At 39.4% G+C, this 19,952-nt stretch overlaps 1 protein-coding gene across 6 annotated transcripts in view; it reads left to right on the top strand.

Moving 5' to 3' along the window:
* Positions 1–932: 932 nt before the first annotated feature.
* LOC146322706 (POU domain, class 2, transcription factor 1-like) overlaps positions 933–19,952 on the top strand; it is a 29,662-nt gene continuing 10,642 nt past the window's right edge. Inside the window, exons 1-10 of one of the 6 annotated variants that reach the window (XM_084724770.1) lie at positions 933–1,022; positions 11,708–11,773; positions 13,115–13,206; positions 14,737–14,832; positions 15,856–16,035; positions 16,590–16,704; positions 16,812–16,903; positions 17,725–17,898; positions 18,089–18,230; positions 18,726–18,871. In XM_084724770.1, coding sequence (XP_084580896.1) covers positions 977–1,022; positions 11,708–11,773; positions 13,115–13,206; positions 14,737–14,832; positions 15,856–16,035; positions 16,590–16,704; positions 16,812–16,903; positions 17,725–17,898; positions 18,089–18,230; positions 18,726–18,871 — 1,149 coding nt within the window. In that variant the 5' untranslated portion in view covers positions 933–976. Of the gene's footprint in view, positions 1,023–10,547; positions 10,899–11,707; positions 11,774–13,114; positions 13,207–14,736; positions 14,833–15,855; positions 16,036–16,589; positions 16,705–16,811; positions 16,904–17,724; positions 17,899–18,088; positions 18,231–18,725; positions 18,872–19,952 lie in introns of those variants that run through there. The other 5 variants (XM_084724771.1, XM_084724769.1, XM_084724772.1 and 2 more) reach the window with 5 other exon arrangements.

Genomic DNA, 19,952 nt, shown 5'->3' with positions numbered 1-19,952 from the left:
TATGTTTTATGTCACGTTCTCATTACATCATTCACATCATTTTTGTCCTGTTACATCCTCTTACACCATTTACATATTGTTATATCATTCTTGGCCTCTTGCATCTTTTACATCATTCTGGTCTTTTTATGCCTTTTTATGTCATTCTTGTTTTGTTATGGCTTATGTCATTTTTGTCTTATGTTATTTACATATCATTACATCATTATGCCATTTTTGTACATTTATGTCATGTAGGTATTTATACATACATATTTACACGTACAAATTTATACATAAATACGTTATATTTTATGTAATATACATCTAGTTATGTATTGGTAAGTCATTTTCATCCTGTTACGTCGTTGTTTACATATTGTGTCTTGCTTTGTCATTTTTATCTATTTATATCATGTAATTCTTTGGAAATGTAAGAAGTAGAAATGATAGATATTTGTGTTAAAATGTAGCATTTTAAAGTTGTAAGAAAAATAAGCTTACTCAAATTATGTACAGATACTATCTACACCAGCACAGCAAAGTATTTTTACTTAGTTACTTCCCATATCTGACTGGAGTACAGTAATTGAGGAAAAGTACTGAGCTACTTTTCATTGTGAAGTTGCCAGTAGTTTGGTAAACTACTTCCAAAATAATTCTGTAACACTGTCAGCCATGTAGGGTACCTGCACTCTGGGTGTAGACCCTTCGGATCCGCCCATGTAGTTTTCTGCCCAAACTCACAGTGTAAGAAAAACTAGATGATTATTCAAGTATGTAAATAAGCAACGGATAACAACACCCCGTACTCACAAACTCCTCTCTTTACTTTAACCTGGTCCTGTTGAGTGTGCGCGTGTCTGCGCCCGTGCCCGTTTGTGTACGTGTGTGTGTGTGTGTGTGTGTGTGTGTCTGTGTGAGTGTGTGTGTGTGTGTATGTATGTGTAGCAGTGGCAGCAGGCTCAGGGCTGGGATTTCGGGTTAAATATTCAAAATGGCGGACGGAGGAGCAGCGAGTCAAGATGAGAGTTCAGGACCAGGTAATGATTACAGCATTTTACATATTCATACTCATATTCAAACTGTGATACTCACAATGTATGATAAACGGAATACAGATGAAAGGCAGATTGACTAACAGATCAGGACGGTGTTGAGCGCTGTTTTAGTTTACACACAGCTAGCCAACTGTAATTTGACAGAGGAGGAAACGAGCTATTGCAGTGCGACGGCAAATTATGGAAACATGCCTCCCCCCTTTGTGTGATTAGACGGCTGTACGCCGCTACATATTCATACCTCTGTCGACAAATACAATTTAGCATATTTTATTAGTAATCGCCGACGTCCCTCTGGTTCATATATGACATATTTAGATATCTCACTAACGCAGTTTGATTGAAATGGGGATGCTAGCGGCAGGCTAGCGTTAGCTCGCCGTGCTAACGCTTGGCTTTGTGTTGATGCACACACTGGCGTGAGGCTTTTGAAAGAGGTTTGCATATTCATTTTTGGCGAGCCGGGCAGTGGCTTCTTGCTCGCTCGCTTGTTTGTTTTCGAGAGCTGCTTGAGGAGAATAAATCACAATGTAGCAAACGCGGCTTTTGTTAAACACGCAGTGTGCTTCAGCTCGACGTGATTTTATAGCAGAGCGTTTTCCCCTCAGTCTTTTGTGCTCGCTCGGCGCAGTGGAGCCTCAGCAGCAGCAGCAGCAGCAGCCTGTTGTGTTATTCATGCGGGCCTGCCTGAACCAGAGTGCGGAGTTCAGCATATTCCACCAACCGACGAGAAGCTGGAGCTCATCCTGCGCTGGACAAACAATAACTGCATGTCAACACTTTATGACCGTAGTGACTGTTAGTAAAATCTAGTCTGCTCTATTCAAATGCAGGACAGTTGGGTCCCGAGTGGCTAACTGGCTACCTTCTCTAACTTGGTCCAGCTAACTTTACATCAGCCTTAACTAAATTTAGATGCAGTATAAACTGAATTGTAATGGTTAGCGCTTTGAGATGAAGCCGCAGTGTTGTGTTAAGGGTGTTTAAACAGTTAAAACAGTTTGACTGAAGTTGGGTCGCACACTTTTTTGTTACTTGAAGTGGGAGTAGTGTGGCACCGGGTTTGTGTTGTTTAAAGGGATAGTTCACACAAAAATGAAAATTTAGTCATTATCTACTCACCTTCATGCTGATTAAGGTTGTATGATCATGTCATATTGCGATTATTTTGACTGATTAGAGGAAATCACTGACAAAAACTATTAAAGTGGTGATGATGTGATGTTGAGGTCTGTACAAAACAAACATGTTTTCTTTTGTCTGGAGAACAAGCTTTTTAGCCCAGGTCATCTATGCAGCATTAGTGCCTCATTATAATGCTGTTTTCTCATACATCTGAACGTTTTTCAAAAAAAGTGTGATTTGGTTCTGGCTCTGCGATTTGGATAAATCAATTGGCCATACTACGATTTCACTGTGATTAGTTGTGCAGCCGTAATGCTGATTGAAGGTGGGGTTTAGTTTTTTAGTGTTTAAAACACTACTGGAGTTTCACAGACATACAGTGCTGTAGAATCTCCCAGACAACACATGAACGACAACTGAAATAACAACAACAAAAAACAACAACATGGCTAATTGACTTGAAAGATGTAATTTACACTATGTTTTTAGCCTAAGTCGTCACTGTAGATCCTTAGCTTGGAGCCACATTCATGGAGCTGGGTGTGTGTGGTGTGACGGTGTGCACACACAAGTGAAAGGCATGTCGGGGCTAGGATTGCGCGAGACAAGCAGTATGGAGAAGTTTTTTCTTCTGGCTGTTTTTTACATTTGAAAACCAGTCACCATTCACTTACATTGTTTGGGAGACTCTGCAAAGCTCTTTTTCTGTGAAACTCCAGCAGTGTTTTGTGGACTAAAAAACCCAACTCAACCTTTGATCAGCATGAGTGCGAATAGATAATGAGGGGATTTTCATTTTTGGGTGACCTATTCCTTTAAAAGTGTTTAAGTAGTTAAAAACTGTTTGACTGAAGTTGGATTGAGCACTTTTGTACCTGAATGGGAGTAGTCTGACGTTGGGTTTGTGCGGTTAAACCACCTCATTAGAATATTTGATTTATTAGTACAACTTGTCATAGTTCCCGCCTGAACACCTTTGAAAACTTTGTATCTGTAATTGCTGCAGGAGTTTAGACCCAGCCTGTCTGCGCTGAATACAAAGATTGTACCTGTGTATCCCCCCCCCCAGGCACAGGGAGGGTTGGTGAGGCCCACTTCCGTAAGGCCACAATAATAACAGGCAGGACATTCTTACTATTCACTCTGCTGGTTTCATGGCCGGGCAAGACTCAGCTTGATGGCACTTTTTTTTCCCTCCATGTAGATACGTTTACCATTTAGTTTGTTTTAAAGGCACAGTTCACCCTAAAATCAGACATGTATATACATGTGTGTCCCAAACTTCTTTGACAAACAAAAAAAAGGCAGCATAGCTTATTTGTTAGGGCTGTGCATTGTCAATAATATGGTGATGCGAGCCACATCACAATACAGGGGTTACGATAAATATATTGTGTTCAGGGCTGGGTGATATAGTTTAGAAATAATATCTTTTTTTGCATGTCATATTATGCATATTTTCTCTAAAATAACATACTACTAATTCTTAAATAGTCCAAGCAAGATGATTTTATAGAGGATGATGCTTTGCTGTAGATTAAACTAACTAATGACATTATTGCTTTCACAAAATATTAATGAGGTTTTTCATAAATAATCAGTAGTAATGTGGCTATGATGACTGAATGGGTAAAGCCAAATAATAGAATAGAACAGCTACAACAGTCTAGTAACTTCAGAACATGATATCACTTTACTGTAATGCAGCCCTTAAAAACAAAAAAGGCAGCAATTATACCATATAACAATATCCAAATGATATCTAGTTTCATATAATATTTATATGATATTGATATATATATTTCCCATCCCTAATTGTGATACTACAAGCAAGGTGATAACTGCTATGTGTTAAATCAGTTTTTAGGAATAGTGTCATAGTTTTACAGAACATGCCACTATTTGCATAAAATCTGAGTTAAATAAAAGTTTTCTCTTTTATGCAATCAGAACTGTGACAATAGATAACAAAACTGCTATGTAGCAGTTAGGGGTTTAAACACAACACAAAATTAGCCACTGACTCAAATCTTTGTGTATATGATGATACAGTGTTTTTGAGAATTAAAACAGTACCACAAAACATTGTATCACCATTCAAATAAAATGTATATTTTCTTACACTCATACTTTCAGGTGTTATTAAAGATGTTGCAGAAGTGTTTGAATTAAATTGCAGTAAAGTTACTCATGGTCTGCCACATAAAGAAGAGAATGGCACATGCAAAGGCTCAGGGACCAAAGACATACAGAGAGATGTATGAGTAGGCCCAATAACCTCAGAAATAATAAGAAAATGAAACCATAATGCACCACTTTGGCAAACCCTGATCTAGAATGTTTTGGTGTGAGTTTCTGATTGTTAATGATATCGGCTCAGGTTGCTCCAGGTGTGCTTACAATCTCACCCTTGTGACGGGTCAGGTCTCAGTTGGGGGATGCGCCGGTTGTTGAAGTCTGGGCCAATACCAATGTTGGGGTTGGGGGGGTTGTCCAATCGCTGATGTTATTTATTTGTATATTTTTCCTTTTTGTGCCAGAGAAACAAAGAAAACTGGAAAACCATTAATAGAAACTTGGCACCCATGGCCCTTGGCCTTTCTGTCATGTCAGAGTTGTTTAGCCAGTGGCTTCTTCTCTGAAACAGCAGCAGCTACTGTTGTCCAAGTCCAAATAACCAACACGTCATTTAGTGAGTTCAAAACTGACATTGATGTTGAATTCTTTGCATGTTTGGGGTTAAGCAGTGTCATTTTTGAGGATAAATGCTAGGGAAAACATACCTGTCTTTGCAAGTCAAGACAGGACATTGACAAAGTCTTTTTTTTCTGTCTATGATTTGTTTTAATTAATTAAATTCAGCTTTATGTCTCAGGCCCTGCCAATGATTTAGACTGTATTCTTTGTGATGCAAATACACTAAATTAATACCCTGCTTTCATTGTTACATAGAGAATCACAGTGTAACTATGCCCACAGTAACAATAGTATCACATTACAGGTAATATTGTGATATGTGATATACTGCAAGACAGTCATGATACTGTATCCCTCACTTTAAGCTAAGAAAAAATGTTTATTTGTTTGCATTTTGTGAAGTTACATTCACTGTCTGGAAAAATATATAATTAACTTATTAAACTGGGCTACTTAAAGAACAGATGAGAAATAATTCTGTCATCCCCACACTTAGGCTACTTTTCTCATTTAATTAGTTTTACAGTTCCACCCTCATTCCAGCCTTGTAGTTCCATCATGAATATTCATTGATGTAAACACAGTTGTTATGAATAATGCATCATTCGCAGTAATAAATTCAGCACATGCCATCTCAAAGTACTGAGAAGGCCTCCATGAGGGCTCCAGTCAGACAAGCTTTTTCACTGTGGAAGAAGAAAATCATAACTAATCAGAGCTGTGTGGTGTGCTCAAAACAGATAACTACTTGTTTCTGGTGATCCGCAGTAAAGTGAGCAATTCATGACCAAACAATGCAAAACAAGAATGTCTTAGTATGAATATAGCAAGGAAAAACAGACCAGACACTTGGGTAAAGTTTGGCTGTAAAAACTGAGTTTCTATAAGACAAATTACAGCATACTAACATGTTAGGTTAAATCAGGCTATATATGTTATGTATTAAGAAGAATTACACATCACTGCATTTACCAGGGTGGGAAATTAGCACCAGCCAAATAATTTACTGTTGTGTACCCTAGTTACTTTGCAGATTAATAATACAAAATATAAATCAACTAATAAAACATGATGTACTCAGCAGGATTAAAAGTAACTTAAACTAGCTACACCTTTACTAGCTGCAACATAAAGGATATTAACACATTGATAATTATTCCCAAGTAATATAATATATTTAATATTTAATATTGAAAGGGGCCTTTCTGCATAATTGGTACTTTTAGTTTTGGTATTTAAGTATATTTTACTTATCTCAGCACCTCTACTTCTACCACTGATTCACAAAAGGAAACCTGTTTGGGAAATAACTACACAAGCAAGGATCCAAGATTATGTACCACCTAGGTACAGGAGATGATCTACAAAATGTGTTCTTTGAGCGAAAGTAAACAGAGAGAAGCTTATGATTGTGGATGTATTTACCAAGCAACAATTGCCATGTTGTCCCTGATGACTCTCATGTGTCTGCCATTATCAAAACCACTAATAAACATTTGCCAGAACTTCATGAACGGTTTTCTCGTTACAGATGGTCTTGAGTGTTCTTTAAACCATGATAACCTTTTAAACATAATGTAATTCAAGTGTTCTGAGAGAAACCTGGACTTATGCTTCTCCTCCTCGGCTCTGTTTTCAGGCTTTAGAAAGTCTGGCCTGTGATGGCAGACTTTGGCCAATCGGAGGGTCAGTAAGATGTTTTATTGTTGAGTTTCATCCCCAAAACATCAGTATTTGACCACCTGGGAATGAGACTTAATCAACTATCTATCTCAAAAACTGCTTACTGTACATTTAAATAGATGAGGCAAAAGGGGAAGAGTTTTGCAGTAAACAGCAAGATTCCCTGTAAAATCTGAAGAGTGCAATATTTTGCTATTAGAAATTGAAATACAAATCACATTAATAATGCTAATGTCAGTTTCCTAGGTGGTGAATTCATATTCCTACTCATCATTCCATTTTCCTGCTTGCCACCCCCAGAAACTTTTTTAGTTAGATTGAGCTAATTCCACCTAGCCTATAGACAGCATTGACTAATGACCACCCAAGAGATGCCACAGTAGCTTAGAGTGCTGTTAGCCCCATTACTGTTCATCAAATTACACTGCAGATACACTGTAATTTGTCCATTTGTGTGGGCTTGGGCCAGTGTTGCTTTCCGTGCTGTCTGTGGTCAGATTGTGTTGCTTTAATACCTTAACTAGTATTAAATGCTATTTTAAACTATTTGAATAATCACATTGATTCTGCATTAAACCGGGAAGCTGTAGGTTGTTTGGTTATTAATTCCCTCAAATTGAAAGATTATCTGTCATGACCATACATCCTGACCGCACCAAAATCCGCTTAGTGCTCAGACTGGTCCAGATTTGAAAAAGTGTTCTTGATGTATTCAGCGTTTAAGACGAAGAATATAGATAGTAGGGCAGAATGTGGATGTGCTAATTAAGTTTTGCTCTGTCTCATGTTGAATCTCTCAGCTCACATTAACGGCTCTGCAGTATTCAGCCGGCCTTCCCATATTACAGTACTAATGAGATACCTATTTAAAATTCTCTTCGCAGGATATTTGTATAATGCATTGTTCCACAGCAGGGTTTTGCAAATCATTCAACCAAGTTACTGTACATGTGTCGAAGTGCACCGCTGATAACTGCCCATGCATTCACTTCTCTTTTGTTTTCTCATTTGGTTGCATGATGTGATTGTTAAAGAGGTCGAAAAGATGAAGGAGCCCTTTCATTATTTTCCACTAGTGTGGCATCTGTATAGACTGTACAGTGGCCTTGTTGGTAAACAGTGGGATGGAGTTTAGCTTAGCACTGAGCTGTTTGAAGAGGTCAACAGTGGAGAGAAGAATGGTGTATAATGCAGGGTTCACTTATTTTTAAGAGCAGTGATAGCCAAACATGAATATTTCTGCAATTACTAGAAAAGGAGAATGCCACATTCCTGAGTCTCAGCTTCCCAAATGTGATGATTAGGTTGCCTTTCTTCAGCAACTATTTAAACAGATTATTTGAAGTGGGGCTGTATGAGGTACTTATCAATATCAGTCAGGGTATCCACAGTAGATGGCAGCTGGCAGGTCCTCAGTTTGCAGATGCACTGGTTTGAAAGCTAACCAATGTTCCTAAACTAAATATTTTAGCAACTGAAAAAGGACCCACCTAAAAATCATTTTAAGCATACGCTATATTTACAATATTTTCACCACTTGACCTGCTGTCAGGCAGCCTTATCTGAGGTAAAACCACTGTTACATAAGTGAAATATCGCTCTTTCTCAAAAGCAAACCAGATTGGCAAAATCAGTAATTTTTTGTTGGTGTTATTGTGTGCCTTCTGTGATTCTGAACTAACCTTTGCAAGCACAAAAGTCACACAGTAACGCTGTCTAGCTGATCAAGACAGTTGAAGACCATGTTCTGCAAGGTCAAATGACTGTTTTTGCGAAAGGAGTCTGGTGGCTTTGAAGTGGGTGATATTTGGAATATATAATGGTGGTTTTCTACCAGAAAAGGCTGTCTAACAGCAAGGTAAAGTGGTGAAAATATTACAAATATAGTGTAGTTTATATCCTTGTAAACTTAGTATCTTTGGTTTTGGAGTGTTTGTCAGAAAAATTTAAGATGTCACCATTATAGCAAACTTTGAAGTTTCTACTGCTACAATGGTAATCAACTACCAAATCAGTATCCGGATGCTTTGGATTTTTCTTCTTTGTCGGATGCTTCAAATACCACACAGCATAGCTTACAGCCATTACATCATTCAATATGGACTATCTTTTTTGGGGGGCTTTTTGCCTTTATTTCGGATAGGAACGGCTGAAGACATGACAGGAAACGGGGTAGAGAGAGGGGGAATGGCATGCAGCAAATGGGCCACAGGCGGGAATCGAACCAGCAACCACTGCAGAGGACTAACAGCCTCAGTACATGGGACAAATGCTCTACCAACTGAGCTATGGGAGCACCCGTGGACTATCTTTTTAAAGAAGAGTTTGAGAATGTAAATGAAGACACTTGAATTTGCAGAATCAGAACATCCTGCATGAGAAATGGAGCTCCTCTCTGGTGTTTAATAATTCTTAAACCTCATGTATGTAATACAAGTGCATGGAAGAGCATCCTCGCAAAGATGTACAAATGTGCAAGCTCTCCCGCTTGTTGTTGTTTCTCATTAGACTCCTAATTTAAATAATAAGTAAAAAAAAGTTTGAGGAAAGCTTTAAACATTGGCTAGCAATTCTCACTGAGTTTCAAAGCCCCAGAAATGGTATTTGTGACAACCCTAACCTATGTAATAGGCTAATACTAAATAATATCCTGTTTGTGAAAGGATACTTGAACTGACAAAAAAGGTTGTGAAACACAGATTTAAGGTCTCTGGTTTGTTGGTCTTAAAAGCCCACTGCTGTTTTCAAATAGCTGCCAACATGATTTGGTGATTGAAGACATGACCCTCGTGTCCTCCTCACACTGGATGACACGAGGGGCACGCTGATAAAAGTCTGTTTGTTTTTCAGTATGTACTGTGCCACCGTGCCCTCTTGGCAGTATTGTTTGATTTGGTCAACTCGTATGCAAATGCCTTTCGTCAGGCGGTGGGATAAGTGAAGAAGTTGATTAGAGCTTCAGCCAGGAGCAGTTGTTTTGGATTTAGTCGGTAAGCCCCGTCCCCTGTAGACCACAATACAGCCATGCATTCCAGTCCAGTCATTCTGACTCACTGGACACCTGTGCACCACCATGGCAGGGCTGTTTCCCGGCTGTATTAACTCTTAGAGCGTGCTGAAAATGAATTTAAAAGGGCTCCAAAATGAAATACTAATGGAATGTAAAGCTAATCTAAATATGCTAATCCCCAAACACTTCATAAACATAGACAGCAACAGCCTGCCACCCACTCTCTGTAGTCGCTCGCTGTGGAATGCTTTAGCCACAGGGGGTCTAGCAATAATGACAGGCTTGTGGTGGATTAATGTGGAGTTATTTATTTCCGATTGAGCGAGTCCCCCTCCCACTCATACCCGAGACCCCCCTCCCCTATTTTTTTTAGCAGTTAGGCCCGGTCTCCATGACTCCTAGAGACACTCCGAACGAGCAGTCTTAGACGTTCTATTAATGCAGTCCGCCTTGCTAACATGCCCAGACCACCGCCGACAGGCTTCACACTGCATTCTGGGATATCTTCAGCCCTTTACCTGCTCTTAGCTAATTACTTTTTAGCCGTGCACTCGCACAATAATTGGTCCTGTGCTGCTGCCTTCCCTCCCTCTGCTGCGCCAAGTGCTAGTTTGAGCACTTTCCCCCCCTTCTCTGTATCGTCCTTATTCCCCTGTTTTTTATCGTCCTCCAAAAGCCATCCAATTAATATGCTAATGAGCTGATAAATATTTATAGGGGTTTAAATTATGCAGAAAGCTTTCAGAGCCCGGTGTGAAATGCGTCGCTCGCAGGACTTCAAAGCCTTGCATTGCTAACGAGGCAGGGGCAGATTTGCATACGGCTTTAATCAGCTGAATACTGATTATGCTTCATTATAGAGTTGGAGGGAGGGGAGCAGAGTTGGAGGAGGCCGCCAGCTGCACTTGTCGTTTGTTTCATTCCAGCAAGAGAGGAAGAGGTTGAACTTTTTCAGAAGTACAGACAATCTTGGCACACGAGACAGAGAGAGAGAAGGAGGGAGGGAGAAAGAGAGAGGGGCAGAGCTATAAGAAAAGAAAAGAGTGCAGAGCCAGAGAGAGGGAAGGAGAGCTGTTTGCCTAAACCCTGTTGGCTTTCCCAGTGTGCGTATCCCAGTGTTGCTCAGTGAACCGTGCTGTGGACAGTGCCACTGTGTCTGTGTGTAGTGCCTGCTCGTATTGAACTCCGCTTGCTGCTGCTGACCAGTGGAGAGTGAAGAGAGGGGAGGAGTGGGAGGAGGAACAGAGTGCCGGACACCCTGTCAGTGGGTCTGCCCCGGCAGAGGCAATTTTCCATGATAGGTTCTGCAACCATGCTGGAAAACACAGGTGGAGCAGGAGCGGGTGAGTTTTTGATGAGGTTGTGATGGAGCTCAGCTGGGTTTTGTTGTTGCGGGACGTCCTTGTGTGAAACGGGAAAGGTCGAGCTAGCACACTTTGCATTCAGACTCATAGGAGTTTATTGTATCAATATGACATCTTTTTTTATGTCACTGTGTCTTATAGCCCATGACTGTACACACAGTTGGATTGTGTTGGTGTTACATTTTTTGTCTGGTAGTTGAATGGTGAATGTAACTGAAATGTTATCGCAGAATATGATTATCGTTCAGTTATAAGTATATATTTGGGTGACAAAAGTGAGAGCACTTATGTTTGTACTAGGGCTGGGTGATATGGCTTATGAATAGTATCTCCATCCACAACATATGATGTACACATTTTCTGTAAAATAGTATACCATAAATTCTCAAATAGTTCAACATCGGATGAGCTTAAAGAATAGGATGCTTTTCTTTAGATTAAACCACTGAAGAGTATATGAAGTAGTTTGAGCTGGGTGATATGGATATTGGTACTTTCACAAAATATTAACATAATTACATTTGTGATAAATAATCATCAGTAATGTGGATAAAATGGGTGGGTAAAGGTAAATAATATAACAGTCTATTAAGATAATTAATGTTACTGTAATGCAGTGTTTATAACCAGGAAAAACATCACTTATGTCATATCACGATACAGTGATATCCAAAGTCTAAGATGATATCTCGTCTCTTTTCACAATATCGATATATTGCCCAGCCCTAATTTGTACCAGCAGTGGGTGTGAGTTTGTCTCACGATCTGTCTCTGTCTGGCTCTTCCAGATGCTAAAGTGAATAATCAGTCAGAAACTACTAAATGTGCAATGGAAAGTGGTGACGGAAACACCGGTGAGTGACCTTACAGACTCTTTTTTTTGGCTTTTTTTCCCCCTTGTACTGGGCTAACTGAGTTGTTTTACCTTGTTCAACAGGTTTCTTTCATAACTGTAGTTAAAATGAAAATTTTTGCAGCACAAATCAGAAAAAGCTAAAAAAAAATTATACTCATTAAAAAAAGAGAGATGGCAGCTTTCCAAAATCCTTGTGGGCAGTCCTCTTTGTCAAATGAAGTGTTTACCTCACAGAGCAGTTTCCCTCACTTGTGCCTATTGAATATCACAGTAATTTGCTCTGTCTCAGTGCTCCACTGATTCGGTGATACAAATTATTGAACTCAGAGTGAACACTGTAAATTCTGTGCTCAACTTTATATGCCTATTGTGTAATGATATGAGGGCACATCAATGTATGCTCCAAATGTCGTGTTAATATTTAATTCTGTGATGATTCGCCAGCCTGCATTCAAACCAATTTATGTAGCTGTGTGATGACTTTGAATCATTACAGTGCTGTCACTCTTAAAAACCTGTTTTCTTTGCACTTGGAAGCAGTTTGTTCTCCTTACGTTTGCTTCTACAGGCTTCTCATATTTTCTTGATTTTTGTGTTGTGTTTTTGTGTTTCGTCTATGTAATCAAGCACACATTACGTTGACAGTTAAACCACAATAAAAGACATCTTTGAACCCCTCTGATTTAGGGCTGCACAATTAATTGAAATATTTTCAAAACTGCAATATGCCCAATTACAATATCCAAATTACAGGAGCTGCAATTTTTTGATGAAGGTAAAGTATATTGCAACATACCATTAAGAGGTGCAGCAATTAGTTAACTATTTTGATAATCAGTTTAAGTAATTTTCACAGAAAAAAACTGCAAAATTCTCTGATTCCAGCTTAGTAAACTAAATATCTTTGGGTTGTGGACATTTGAGGATGTGATCTTGGACTTTGGGAAACACTGCTAGACATTTTTCAACATTTTATTACAGTTTACAGACCTAATCAATAAATCGCAAAAATAGTTGACAGATTAATTGACAGTTAAAATAATCAATAGTTTAAGCCCTAATACCATTATAAATGAAGCATTACATTGTTACAGAGATGCCCCGGCCTGCAAATCATATTCCTCAGATGAAAGGGAACATGCTTGTTTGGTACAAACCCCAACAAAAATCACATCATTTTACATTTCTATTCAATGAAAATGAAATGCAAAGATTACCATTTCAACTAAAATCATGACTCATTGCAATATCTGTCAAAATACACACAGTATGATTTTCATTGCATATTGTTCAGCCCTACTTTAGCAGAATGTTTCAAGACCTGTATTTCTGTCCTCAGGAATCCAAACCAATGGATTGGACTTTCAGAGGCAGACGGTGTCAACCACAAGTGCAATCACTAATGCACATGCACAAGCCCTCCTCCAACAGGTAACACATTATGCACACTATCACTCACTTTACCTTAAGTAACTTTTTGTTGTGCTATTTCTGTGGAAGGAGCAGATGTCCAATAGATAATTGCTTTTAGCACAGTGACAAATCTTAATTGTTGTTTTTGCAATGAAATAAGGTATGAAGTTTGAACAGAGGTACGCTCATCTGCACTCACACATGCACAAGCAGAAAGAGTTCATTTAAATGAGCCAGGCTCTCCTTGTGTCGCCTGGCAACAAGGCAGATTAATCAACCCTGTATGCTAATTAGCTGCTCTGCGGTTGCTCGGAAACAGATGGCCGAGAATATGCAAATCTATGCAGAATTTACATGCACTGCATAACAGTTATTTTAATTAGCATCTCAACTCTCCCCTCCTTTCCCATTCACTTTCCTTGTCTCTGAAGGCTGCAGCACATTTTAAAAACCCACTTTCTCCCTTCCCTTTTAATTCAAATTCCTCTCCCTGCTCAAAGACTGAAGGCTCATTCTCAGAAAGCTGCTCAGGTAGCTTGGAGATGTTATGTTTCATTGTATGATTATTTGTTTTTTTGTTAATTTTTGTATTTAGACTGTTACTTTTTGTATGAATGAGATATCCTTTTAAATTGTTTTTGAAACATTTAGGATCTTATTGTTATTTTTACAACAAGTATTCCAAGTGTTAGTTTGGGTAATTTACAGTTGGGTTGTATGAGGTACTTAACAATAGTGTATTAACTATGGTAGTTGCTGGTCGACATACCCCCAGTTTGGAGAAGCAGAGAGGAATACCAGCACAGAAGCTAAGCAATGAACTGCCCAGTGTACGCTAAATTTAGAATATTTTGATTGCTTTATTTTGCCATCAGACAGCCTATTTCAACAGGAAGCAGCTGTTACATAAGCCAAATAATGTTCTCTCCGAACCAACCAGTCCATATAATAGCAAAATCTGTAATTTTACCTAGCAGCAACACAGGAGTTGCTGGTCCACTGTTAGTTTGTTTGTGTTATTATTTCTCTGTTGTTCAGACTCACCAAAGTCACATACACACACAAACAAACTAACAGATTGAGGCAACAGTAGACCAGCAACTCCAGTGTTCTACAAGGTAAAATTAATAATTTCGCCTATGGAGTTTGGTTGAGCATGAGTCTTTTTTTTAATCTGTATTTGACATATGTAACAGCTATTTCCCATCTAAAAAACTTTTAAAAATGGTGCATCTAAAAACATCAATAACAGTTTAAGTGGCTAAAATACATTTTGTTGCTGACCCTGTCTACAGCAGCACATTGCTTGTCTTCCGTGCTGGTACTCCTCTCTGTCTCTCCAGACTGGGGATGTATTGACCAGCATCTACTGTAGGTCACACACTGACTTTTGATAAGTACCTCATGTTACCGCACTTCAATAATCCAAAATGTCCCTGTAAATTAAGAGATACATTTAACCAGGCCTGCCTTATGCTGTCACCATGCTCAGTTATGCCTGCAGGAAGGTTTCCTCTAAGCCCCCCCTTTTTGCTTCACTTCCACTAGTCTAAGTCGGAAGACTCGAGTGCTCTTCCGACCTCCGTCCAGCAGAGTGTATTGCCTCAAACCCAGCTAATGTTGGCCGGGGGACAAATTGCTGGAGTAAGTGGCCTGTTGCCTCATTGCTTTGAGTTCAAACATAGTCATAGCCATGCATCTGGGGCGACACCTCAACATGATCAACACTGGCTGAAAGATTGGGTGATGAAATGATCGCTTTACCCTGATTCTGTGGCTAAGGCTGGTGTCTTCTCTGCCTGTTTGCCTGTTCATCCCAGTGGTTCTTAGGCTATGTCCAAATTCTTCCATGAAGGGGTGTGTTTGGACATTGCCTTCACGTGTCTGTCTGTACACTCATGGTCAGGCCAACCACGACACATTTCATATCCATCTATGTTCTCCCCGAGGCCATAATGTAGTTCAGAAGGACCGGTCAGGTTTGAATGCGGCTGCTGTTGTGCTATGCGGGAGTGAATGTTTACTGTGCATGAGGGTTTGAGTTTGAACATGACATCAACATGCTCATTTGCACTTGTGCCTGGCTCAGCTGCATGAGTCTTCTCTCCATTTGCCTGTCTGGGCTCAGACTAGTGTTGCCATGATAACTTAAGTTTCAATACTACTTCAATAGCTGTGTTAAAACTCAAATTCTGTAGAAGTCGATTTTTGACCCACTTGCCTGACTGGGAAATTAAAAACAGAACAAAACATTAACATTGAACCCTCCAGCTGAAACTAATGATTATTATTATCAGTTAATCTGCTGATTTTATTTTTCATGATTGAATGAAATGTTAAAAAATTGTGAAAAATGAGCATCACAGTTTTACAGAGCCCAAAGTGGAGTTTTTTTGCCCAACCAACAGTCCAAATCCCAAAGACTCTTCATTTACTATCACTTTTAACTTTACATGGGTATTGAAGCCAAAACTCAAGTATCGTGACAACACCGACTCATCCAGTCTTTGTGACGTAACATAAAACTAATTTGTCAACCGGCTCTTCACTTTTTCTGTTTCTTTGTTTTCCCCCTCTTTTTCCCTCTGACCCCCTATCCCCACTGCACTCCTCTGTCTGTCTCCCCGTCTGTCCGTCTTTCTCTGTCTCCGTCTTTCGGCTCCTCAGTTGACCCTGACCCCAGCGCAGCAGCAACTGTTGCTCCAGCAGGCCCAGGCTCAGCTCCTGGCTGCAGCTGTACAGCATTCAGCCAGCCAGCAGAACAGCACCACTGGGGCCAGCATCTCAGCCTCTGCTGCCACACCCATCACCCAGCTGCCCCTGTCACAGCCCATCCAGATCGCCCCTGTAAGACACAATCACACATGCACCAGCAAGTCCTTAAAGAGTATTTTAACAAAACTTCTTGTTTGTAAACTCACAGCCAGCCGACTGTGTATTTTAGATACCTCAGTTCTGTTTTAGTCAAATGATTTCCATAGTTAGTTTCCAAATATGCCATTTCAACTTGAGAAAGAAACCCCATGAGAAGGCTAAATCTGAAAATAATGTTTTGTTTTTTAATTAAAGAACTCCTTCACATGAATATATACAGTGGTATTGAACTCTGTTACTGCAAATAACTGCATACAAATTCTCCACTGTTCAGTATATTTTATATATATTGGCTTGATTATCCCCTTAGTAAAATAATCAGCAAGTTATTCATGGTATAGTCTGAAAAAAATAAATAAACAATAAGCATGTATCTTTAGCAGTTTTGTCAGTTGTAATGGTGCCACAGTAAGTCTTGGGTATATGAGTTCATAGTCTCAATGCTGTGGTAGTAATGTACTCTGGTGTATGTTTATAAACAGCTAATTTCTCTACATCATTGTATTAAAAAATGTTTGTTCTTGCAGCCGCTACAGCAGCAAAATCTGCTGCCTCAGTTTGTTCTGGTGCAGCCTGGCCACCCGATCGCCACACCACTGCAGCCTCAGTTCATCATCTCACAGACACCGCAGGCCCAACAGAGTAAGTAAAACACTTGCAGTGTTTGATCTGAGAGATATATTCCAAGTATTTAATTGCTAGAGAAGCATTCTTTATGAATCCTAACTCACACGTGTTTCACTCTGTAGGCATATTGCAAGCCCCGAGTCTTCTAACTCAACTACCTCAAAGCCAAGCTAACCTCCTGCCGACTCAACCCAGCATCACCCTTGCAACTCAGGTTGGTAATGATGCAGGAACGTCTTTTAAACTCTGACAAAATGTGTTTCAGTTTTACTGGCAGTGCTTTTCCAGCTGCAATCCAGGTGTTCCAGGTGATAGTTTTGGATTATTTGAAGTTGGGTTGTACCAATAGTGTATTACCTACAGTAGATAGAGGTTGATATGCCCTCAGTTTGGAGAAGCAGAGAGGAGCACCAGCACAGTAGCTAATCAATGTACTGCTGTGGACAGGGTCAGCAGTAAAACGTATTTTAGCAATCTATAAAAAAACGGCCCATCTAAAAAAATCAATATCAGTCTAAGTGTATGCTATATTTAGAATATTTTCACCGCTTTACCTTGCCTTCAGACAGCAGTTTCCGACTGGAAACTGCTGTTATATAAACCAAATATCACTCTGTCACTCAACCAGACTCCTTTTGTAAAAACAGCAATTTTACATTCAGAACACAGGGGTTGCTGAGCAATCTGTTAGTTTGTTTGTGTTATTGTGTGACTTTGGTGAATCTGAACTAACCTTTTAAAACATGGAAGTCACACAATAACACAAACAAAATATAGTGCACACTTAAACTGATAGTGATTGTTTTTTTTTTAGGTGGACCTGTTTTAAGTGGTTAAAATGCATTTTGTTGCTGACCCTGGCCACAGTAGTACATAACTTAGCTTCCTACACCAGGACTTCTGTTGGTTCTCTAAACTGGGGGTGTGATGACTGCCTTCTGTTGTAGATAAAACACTGACTATGGATAAGTACCTCATGTAATATAACCATTCCTTTAACAAGGATGATGTTTTCTATTTTGCTGTTCTCTGCAGCCTGCAACTCCAACCCGCACAACAGCAGCCACACCTATTCAGTCCCTGCCCCACAGTCAGACACCACCCAAACGGTTGGATACTCCCACTCTGGAGGAGCCAAGTGATCTGGAGGAACTGGAACAGTTTGCCAAGACCTTCAAACAGAGGCGCATCAAACTGGGCTTCACACAGGTGTGTATAACACTGAGTCAATTTCAATTTCAGGAATTTGTTTTTGCAAATGAACATCTGTGGATATTCTCAGACTCAAATTCATGGTGCATGTAGCAATAATTACAGTGACTCATATTTTAGTTGTGCTGCGGGTGAAAGTAATCATGCTTACATTTTTCATGTCTTTGTGTTTCCCTCCTTCTCACAGGGGGATGTTGGCCTGGCCATGGGGAAGCTGTATGGAAACGACTTCAGCCAAACTACCATCTCTCGCTTTGAGGCCTTGAACCTGAGCTTTAAGAACATGTGCAAACTCAAGCCATTGTTGGAGAAGTGGCTTAATGATGCAGGTTTGTCCCTGAACCCACCTGAAGGAGTGATGCACTAGCAGATGGCATGAGGAGAGAGCGCTTTGATCTCTCTGCATATGTATTCTTTGTTTTGTGTAAGCAGCATGGGTTCTAGGGCTGCAACTAGTGATTACTATTTATTATTGATGATTTTTGCAATTAATCATTTAATTGCGTTATCAAAAAATTGCAAAAATGCACATCACAAATTCAAAAGTGACGTCTTCAGATTGCCTCTTTTGTCCAACCAACCACCCAAAACTCTTCATTTGCCATCAGAATCACAAAGAAAGGCAGCAAATCCTCACATTTAAAAAGCTGCAACCAAAAAATGTTTGACTTCTTTCCTTGAAAAATGGCAAAGAATTTTCAAAATAATTGGTGATTAGTTTTCTTTCAATGGGCTAAACATTGCAGCTCTAGTGGGTTGTGTGTCTTCACAGCACCTTGTCTTTACCTCCCTTCCTGTCCTTTGTGTCGGTGCTGTTTGTGCAGAGAACCTGACATCTGACCAGACCCTGTCCAGCCCCAGTGCCCTGGGCTCCCCGGGCATGGGCATAGAGGGGATCAACCGCAGACGGAAGAAGAGGACCAGTATTGAGACCAACATCCGAGTGGCCTTAGAAAAGAGCTTTCTGGAGGTGAGAAACTCATATTTGTAAAGTGCTTTCTTGTACGAGTACCAGGTCTGCAAACTTGTCACCTTTCAGCAAAATCTGCAGCTTTTATGACTAATTTTCCTGCATAGGTCTCCTACGTTATTCGTGCAGATCATGAGAAATATTGTTTGAGGAATGATAAACATGAAATGCTTGCATGAGCTAGCTTTTATCAAAAGCAGAAAAAAACAGGTTAAAACTTTTTATACTTTTAAGGATTTTTTTTCCCCGCTAGTTTTTATGTTACCTTTCCTGTCATCTATTCAACATGTTGGATATCATAGCAAACAAATGAGCAGATAAATAAACAAGGCAGTTGGCTGTTTAAGTTTGTTTGGTCAATATTAGATTTGGGATAATGGCATTAATCTTAGATGAGCATTAAATGCAACTTTCAATGCATTTTTATCAATTATTCTACAGGGGAGAACAGGGTACTTTTCATATTTTAAACCATCGTGTCCAGAAAAATACTATTTTTTATATAATAACAAAGTGTTAATTTATCTGGTCTGGTGTTTGCTATCATCCTTAAAACTTGTTGTTTTCTTCTGCCTTTGGATCAGAGCTAGCTCATGCCTGTATTATAGGATATACATATAACATTTTATTACTTATTAATACGTTCTACTTTAGTTTGTTCAAATGTGTATTTCTTTTTGTGACCAGCAACCAGTAAAAAAAAAAAGTCATCAGAAATGAGCATTTAGTAGCTTATTTGAAAAACATCTCCAAGTACATTAAGAGCAGTAAGATAATTAGAGTCAAATTCCTTGTATTTGTACATATATTTGCTCCAGCCCCCTGCAGTCCTCCAAAGTATAAATGTTTGTAAATGATGGATGGGGGGATGATTCTGAAGAGAGAGAATTTGTAAAATATGGGGAATGATCATGTTATACATTTTTGATCATAGTGCTTAATCCTGTAATAGATACTGGGCCTCATGCAAAAACCGCTGGTACGAACATATTTGTTCTTAAACGGTGTGTACAAGTGGTTTATAAGAACTGGTGACATTTTATCAATTTTTTCGAATTTTGAATTTTCTTTCAAATACAAA

The sequence above is a fragment of the Lutjanus erythropterus genome, chromosome 8 (assembly GCF_056507025.1).
Source record: "Lutjanus erythropterus isolate fLutEry1 chromosome 8, fLutEry1.hap2, whole genome shotgun sequence".
NCBI classification, from domain to species: Eukaryota; Metazoa; Chordata; class Actinopteri; order Lutjaniformes; family Lutjanidae; genus Lutjanus; species Lutjanus erythropterus.
Note: the sequence above shows the minus strand (reverse complement) of the source record. Positions and strands in the feature narration are given on the sequence as shown.